Raw genomic sequence first — 7176 nt, 5'->3', positions numbered from 1 at the left:
ATCTGGAGGTTCAGGCCACATGTCTGGTCTGCCGTTTGGAGGATGAGCATAACTTCCACGTGTTCTTTGAGTGGGATTTACTAGACACTACAAGCGTCTGACCTGCTCATGACTGGTTCATCAACCTGGCATGTGACCTTGATGAGACTATGCGAACTCAGCTATTCATGCTCCTCTGGAGGATGTGGCTTGTCAGGAATGAAGTTGTCATGTGATGTCAACGCCCCCTGTGGATGTCTCTGTTAGGTTCTTGTCCAGCTATTTCGATAAGCTAACATCGCTGGCGGTCGATCCTAACATTGATCTGTTGGGAAACATAGCATGCAATTTCAAAAACAAATCCTACGCTCATGCAAGATCTATCTAGGAGATGCATAGCAACGAGGGGGGGAGTGTGTCTACGTACCCTCGTAGACCGTTAGCGGAAGCGTTTGACAACGCAGTTGATGTAGTCGAACTTATTCTAGCTCTGACCGATCAAGTACAGAACGTACGACACCTCCGAGTTCTGCACACGTTCAGCTCGGTGACGTCCCTCGCCTTCTTGATCCAGCAAGGTGTCGAGGTTGTAGATGAGTTCCGTCAGCACGACGGTGTGATGACGGTGATGGTGAAGTGATCCGCGCAGGGCTTCACCTAAGCACCGCGAGAATATGACCGGGGGTGTAAACTGTGGAGGGGGCGCCGCACACGGCTAACAATTGATGTTGTGTGTTCTAGGCACCCCCTCCCCATATATATAGGTGGGAGGGAGAGGGGAGAGGCCAAGGAGCACCCCAAGTGGGACCGAATCCCACTTGGGCTCCTGCCCTAGTTCGCCCCCCCCTTCCTTGTATAGGCGCCAGGGGAAGGAAGGGGGAGGTGGCGCCCCCCCTTTCCTTTCTCCCTTGAGGAGGGGAAGGAAGGAGGGACTTGACCTCCCCCCTTTCCTTTCCCTAGGGCTGGCCGGCCTGGTGGAGGGGCGCACCAGCCCCTTGTGGGCTGGTCTGTCCCTCCCTTGGCCCATTAAGCCCATATCTTTGCCGGGGGTGCCCGGAACCCCTTCCGGTGACCCTATATGTATCTGGTATCCTCCGGAACACTTCCGGTGTCCGAATACCATCATCCTATATATCAATCTTTACCTCTCGACCATTTAGAGGCTCCTCGTCATGTCTATGATCTCATCCGGGACTCCGAACAACATTCGGTCACCAAATCACATAACTCATATAATACTAAATCATCATCGAACGTTAAGCATGCGGACCCTATGGGTTCGAGAACTATGTAGACATGACCGAGACACCTCTCTGGTCAATAACCAGTAGCGCAAACTGGATGCTCATATTGGCTCCTACATATTCTACGAAGATCTTTATCGGTCGAACTGCTATGACAACATACGTTATTCCCTTTGTCCATCGGTATGTTACTTGCCCGAGATTCGATCGTCGGTATTCACATACCTAGTTCAATCTCGTTACTGGCAAGTCTCTTTACTCATTCCGTAATACATCATCTTGTAACTAACTCATTAGTCACTTTGCTTGCAAGGCTTCTTATGATGTGCATTACCGAGAGGGCCCAGAGATATCTCTCCGATACTCGGAGTGACAAATCCTAATCTCAATCTATGCCAACCCAACAAACACCTTCGGAGATACCTGTAGAGCATCTTTATAATCACCCAGTTACGTTGTGACGTTTGATAGCACAAAAGGTATTCCTCCGGTATCCGGGAGTTGCATAATCTCATAATCGAAGGAATATGTATTTGACATGAAGAAAGCAATAGCAATAAAACTGAACGATCAATATGCTAAGCTAACGGATGGGTCTTGTCCATCACATCATTCTCCTAATGATGTGATCCCGTTATCAAATGACAACTCATGTCCATGGTTAGGAAACCTTAACCATCTTTGATCAAAGAGCTAGTCAAGTAGAGGCTCACTAGGGACACGGTGTTTTGTCTATGTATCCACACATGTATCAAGTTTCCGGTTAATACAATTCTAGCATGAATAATAAACATTTATCATGATATAAGGAAATATAAAACAATAACTTTATTATTGCCTCTGGGGCATATTTCCTTCATGATCATGTGAAAGGAAAGACTGTTCTCAGTTCTTGCTCACCACGCACTCATGTTGCATGCAATAAATAGCAGCCCCTCTAACAACATGTCGTGGTTCTCTCCGGCTTCGAGCGTACGAAGTTGAACATTGACGATAGTGCAGGTGCATATATGATTTTGAGGGATCATGAACGTGTTATAATTTCAGCCCCTGCCGACATCTTCACACATCTGATGATATTTTGTAATCGAAATGTATGGTCATCAAGAAGGGAGTTTCTTTGGCTTTGCACTGGAGCACCTTACCGGTTGATGTTGAACCAGTTTGTGTAGAAGCAGTGGTGACGGTGAAGAGTGGTGATAACAACAAATCAAAATGTGCTTTTATGGTCAGGAAGATAAACGATAGTATGTGAGAACGAAATTCTTGTATTACATGGTGCTAGCCACTTTATGGCCAACTTTGGTAGGTCCCATGGTTACAGCTTTTCGGTTTAGTTCTTGTTCAGAGGAGGTTTTGTACATTGTTAAGCTTTAAACTTTGAACATTTCAAAAAAAACTTTAAACTTTGAGAGTAGTACAAAAATTTATTTCGCAAAAAAAAGACCCCTTTACGTTTTTTTAATTGAAAATCCTTTACGTTTTACTCCAGCCAAAAAAAAATTCCGCCTTGCCGGTGGAGAAACGTCTCTTCAATCGACTCGTTGGACACGCACCGAGCCTGCTCCAGTCTGTTCGACCAGAGCGCCGCCTGCCTCTGTTCCTCCCGCGCAGCGACCCGGCGGCCGGCGACCAAGGCGGTGCCCGCGGCGAGGTGAGTTCCCCATTCTAATTCCGTTCTCTTCCTCCTTGTGAACTCTTGATCGGTTCAATATCTTAAACCGTAGGTCTTCGCAGCCTAGGGTTCGGCTTCACTCCTCCTCCTCTCCGCATCTCGGTCTTCACCCAGGCGCGGCGGCGGCGCCATCCCGCCCGTCAGCTCTCGTCACAGAAAACGCCGCAGGTAACACCCCCTACCCCCCTTGCTTCCTCCGATGAAACGTGGAGCTTGTTCTTGTGGTGAGAGAAGTTTAAATTGAGGGGCAGATGGTGGGGGCGAGCGGCGTTGCGGGGCGGAGGTGCGGTGAGCGCCGTGGCATGGGATGGCGAAGACCTACACTATAAGACCACTCATATCAGCGGGCACTACAGGATTTGGTTTTGTTCTCGGGGCTATTTGAATGCATCTCTTTCCTGATTGCAGGCATTTCAGATGGTAGAAACTGTGCTAGCCGTCTTCTTCATGTGTAGAATACACATGGAAGGCAGCGTGACAGCGCGTTTTAATATTCCATGGCTTCTGTGATTCATTCACGGTTACCTATCCTAGTGCTTTTCAGCTGAGATGAAAACTTTAATCTGTTCCATAAGCGTGTGGTAGAATCAGATCAAACACCTATTGTAACTTGCAAATAATCCTTGTAGTTGACATATGCCTGAGGACAAACCTTTTGACCTTGTTCGGCTAGTCCCTTCTCCTCCGGGATCTTGGCCTAGACCCCGTTGATCTAGTTCTGTCCTTGGCAAGGGAGCATTATTTAGATGGTACTCCCTCCGTCCCATAATACAACAAGGTCTTATTACATCCAATATGTGAGTATATTGGATGTAATAAGATCTTATATTATGGGACGGAGGGAGTAACATAAAGTTATCGATAGACCGTTCATTGCTGCGGGGCATTTTGGTTACAGTTCAGGATAGAGTTCAGTTCAGGATACTCAATTCCTTCCTGCTTGTATAATCGTCTCCGTGTAATGTAGCACAGTACTATGCACAACGATACTTAAGCACCAAGCTCTACTTACCTGAGTGTTGGCTCAGGATTTTTTTTAATTTTCTTGTAGTCCTGCCAAATATTATGTAATACTCAAGATTAGTTATACTTGAATGACCTCAACTGTATTGGTAGAGGTTGATAGTTTGATGATTTTTGTGATAATCTTGGGTTATACTGCTATAGCACTTTGTTGGTTATATGATTCATATTCTCTGCGGTTTCATGTACCTTTTTTTTTCATTGCAGCTCTAATTTGATCGTTTGTTATAGTCCAGATTAAGGGAGTAGGATTACCCATCTGGTAACTGGCACCTAAATTTTTCTACTAGTTTGTGTCTAACATGTTACATGTGCAGTCCTGTACTAGAACTCTAGAAGTCAATCATGAGCATCCTATCACATGCTTGTAAGCCCAATTCACAATGACCATTCCAGCTATTTTCCGAGTCTCTTTGTTGGCTCCAGGAGTTGTAAACTTGTAATCTGAGGTACAGAGGCTTTGTATCCTCGTTGAACATAAGGTTACTTTCTGCCCGTAAGGTTTCATGACTTGTGACCTTGGTTTAGTGCCCTGCCTCAGTGATAATTTACTCTCATTGTGTCAAACAAAATTCCTTTGAAGTTATAAGCTTTGTTGTTATTACAAGCATGTGAGCAAGTATTCATTCCCAGCTTGTTTGCAAGAATCCTGAGTATAGTTTTCAGCTGCTAGTTTTGTTCCCAGTTTGTTTGTTTGCAAGAATCCTGAGTATAGTTTTCAGCTGCTCGTTTTGTTGCCCTTTTGTGTGGTGAGGACTTCTTAATGCAACTGCCATTTGACTATGAACTATCAAGCTTGTTACAAGCTTCAGATGCCTTTTGTGTAGCGCAATAATCTTTTTCTCTTTGTTGTTTTTCCTTTGCTAGTGGACAGATAATTAGGGTACGATACCAGATCATTATTGAATAATTGATTGCACCCTACTTCTGAACTGTAGTCTTTTCTATTACAGGAAACAATCTGAATCAAGGCACGGATCGGCGTGATGTCTTTCCTGAGGCTGTTACCTCAAAGGTTGCCCCAATTTGTTAGGTACTTGCACATCTCACCTTTAAAATTTGAGCAAGCCTGTGCTATATCATAAATATTTCCACTATTATGGTGGAAAGGATATCTGCTTTAATTTGCTTTCTTGACTATGACACACAGGCAGGTGGAGCGAGATGTCGAGACTGTAATCAATGTTCTGCAGCCAGGTCCAATAGGAATTGTGGAGCATAAGTTCACTGATGCAGAGATCCGCGAGGCGCAAGTCACTGTAAGGAGTGCTGTTGAGAAATGGCGAAGGAACAGTGCTCTGGAGAGAAATCTTGGCACTGGTTCTTTTCATAAATCGAAGTAGCGCTCTATGTCATGACTTGGTGCAGCGCACCAATACTGAAAATAAAAGTGTGCCATGGTTGCAACTGTTGGTCTTGGTGTAGTTAATGTGTTTTCTCTGTCAGTGAACCAATGCAATTGATCATGATATACCTCCTCGATGATCTATTATCGGCAAAAGTACACTCTGCTCAAGTTTCTGAAATTGTTCTTCTAAAGTTTGATGTTCTAAAAAATATCTCCTCAATCAAAGTGTGCTTTGCGGCACTGTGGATTAAATGTTCACAAATTGAGTTGCCTCGAGTCGGATGTATGATTAGTTTGCAAAGGGTTACCAATTGCCGAACATCTCTGTAACAGAAGGTGGTTTAGTGTGTCAGGGAACCGTTTGAACCTGTTTCTATCACTGTTGAATTCCTTTTTTTTAATCGAGTTTGCTGTTTTGCCACAAGAGAATTTAAAAAAATGCGATGTAGAGAATAAAGCATTTTCACGAGCTTTCCCCTCAGTTTTTGTTTTGTTTGTATCTCTCATCAACCCATTTCATTCTCATTATAGCATAAGTTTAAAAAAAAAACATAACATAGTGCCTAGCTTGAATTTTGCCAAAAACAAGAGTAGCTTAGCTTGAAGTTTGTATCTAAGATCTTGTATTTTAGTTCGACGTTTCTGTATCAATATGAACTGTTGCGAAGCAACTTCATTTGTCTAAATTTATCTGTCAGTGCGGCATGCATCCTGTCTATTTGTTTGGTATTCATTATTTGCACGATGTTCATTACCACAGAAGCTGGAATAGCTCAGATGGCTAGAGCGTGTGGCTGTTAACCACAAGGTCGGAGGTTCGAGCCCTCCTTCTAGCGGTTTTTTGTGTTTTTTTTTCCAATTTTCTCAATATATAAACACGTGTTTCCTCATTACGTTTTCGTTTCTGCATTACACATTGCCACTGCCTCCTTATAGCGGCTCCATTTTTGTAATATCTAAACACATGTCACGACGTTTTCGCTTTTCCATTACACATTGCCACTGCCACCTTATAGCGGCTCCGTTTTTTAATATCTAAACACATGTTTATTCATTACTTTTGCATTAGACATTATCACAGGACCATGCCACTGAAGTGTAGGCCAAATTGTAGTCGTATATTATTTTCTAACAATATACTTCCTTCGTCCAAAAAAAAATGTCTTAGCTTTATGCTAACTTTAGTATAAAGTTGTATTAAAATTAAGATACTTATTTTGAGATGGAGGAAGTATATATCTAAATACATGTTTACTCATTATGTTTCTGCTTCTACATTGCACACTGCCATTGGACCATGTCACTGGAGTGTGGGCCAAAATTTAGTCTTCTACCCTTACAATTCATTCGGCCAGGCAAACAGAGTTGGTCCACTTGTATCCTAAACATCCACACAAACGGTTTGCGCCACCGAAAGTAGCCCGGGGGGATGCATTTATTTTCCTTCTCCTAAGAGCATCTACCGCCACAACCTACTAATTTGGACCCTCAAACATCCGTGAGCGCGCGGGCCTCAAATTTTGCCATTTGCAACCACTATTTTCAAACACCAAATACATGCAAACACATGCGTGTCACTCATTTTGGATGTTTAGTCCGTGTTGGGCCGGCGGGCGGGGTTGTTATAAACACCAAATAAATTTCTCGTAGTTAAGTTTTCACATCCGTATTGGCCCATTATGTTTTCTCAATTAAAATTAAGACACTTATTTTGAGATGGAGGAAGTATATATCTAAATACATGTTTGCTCATTATGTTTCTGCTTCTACATTGCACACTGCCATTGGACCATGTCACTGGAGTGTGGGCCAAAATTTAGTCTTCTACCCTTACAATTCATTCGGCCAGGCAAACAGAGTTGGTCCACTTGTATCCTAAACATCCACACAAACGGTTTGCGCCACCG

General features: G+C 43.5%; 1 protein-coding gene and 1 non-coding gene across 5 annotated transcripts; both read left to right on the top strand.

Annotated features, from left to right (window-relative positions):
• Nucleotides 1–2737: 2737 nt before the first annotated feature.
• Nucleotides 2738–5447, top strand: LOC123181805 (uncharacterized). 4 transcript variants are annotated; one of them, XM_044594183.1, is made up of 5 exons: nt 2739–2877; nt 2951–3066; nt 4129–4370; nt 4875–4954; nt 5072–5447. In XM_044594183.1, the coding sequence occupies exons 4-5, from the start codon at nt 4908–4910 to the stop codon at nt 5262–5264; spliced, it is 240 nt and encodes a 79-aa protein (XP_044450118.1). In that variant the 5' UTR covers nt 2739–2877; nt 2951–3066; nt 4129–4370; nt 4875–4907; the 3' UTR covers nt 5265–5447. The 4 variants fall into 4 exon arrangements, with proteins under 4 accessions (XP_044450116.1, XP_044450118.1, XP_044450117.1 ...); XM_044594182.1 differs by having other exon boundaries at nt 2740–2877; nt 2961–3066; XM_044594181.1 differs by lacking the exon at nt 4129–4370 and having other exon boundaries at nt 2738–2877.
• A 584-nt stretch (nt 5448–6031) lies between these two features.
• Nucleotides 6032–6105, top strand: TRNAN-GUU (transfer RNA asparagine (anticodon GUU)). Its single transcript has one exon. It is a non-coding gene; the product is annotated as a tRNA-Asn (tRNA).
• Nucleotides 6106–7176: the final 1071 nt, after the last annotated feature.

Source organism: Triticum aestivum, chromosome 1D (assembly GCF_018294505.1).
Source record: "Triticum aestivum cultivar Chinese Spring chromosome 1D, IWGSC CS RefSeq v2.1, whole genome shotgun sequence".
Taxonomy (NCBI): domain Eukaryota; kingdom Viridiplantae; phylum Streptophyta; class Magnoliopsida; order Poales; family Poaceae; genus Triticum; species Triticum aestivum.
Note: the sequence above shows the minus strand (reverse complement) of the source record. Positions and strands in the feature narration are given on the sequence as shown.

Excerpts from the sequence above, each read along its gene's own strand:
- LOC123181805 (XM_044594181.1), top strand. The coding sequence starts at position 4,908 with ATGTCTTTCCTGAGGCTGTTACCTCAAAGGTTGCCCCAATTTGTTAG. Across the intron at positions 4,955-5,071 it reads AGGTTGCCCCAATTTGTTAG|GCAGGTGGAGCGAGATGTCG; the intron begins GTACTTGCACAT and ends TATGACACACAG.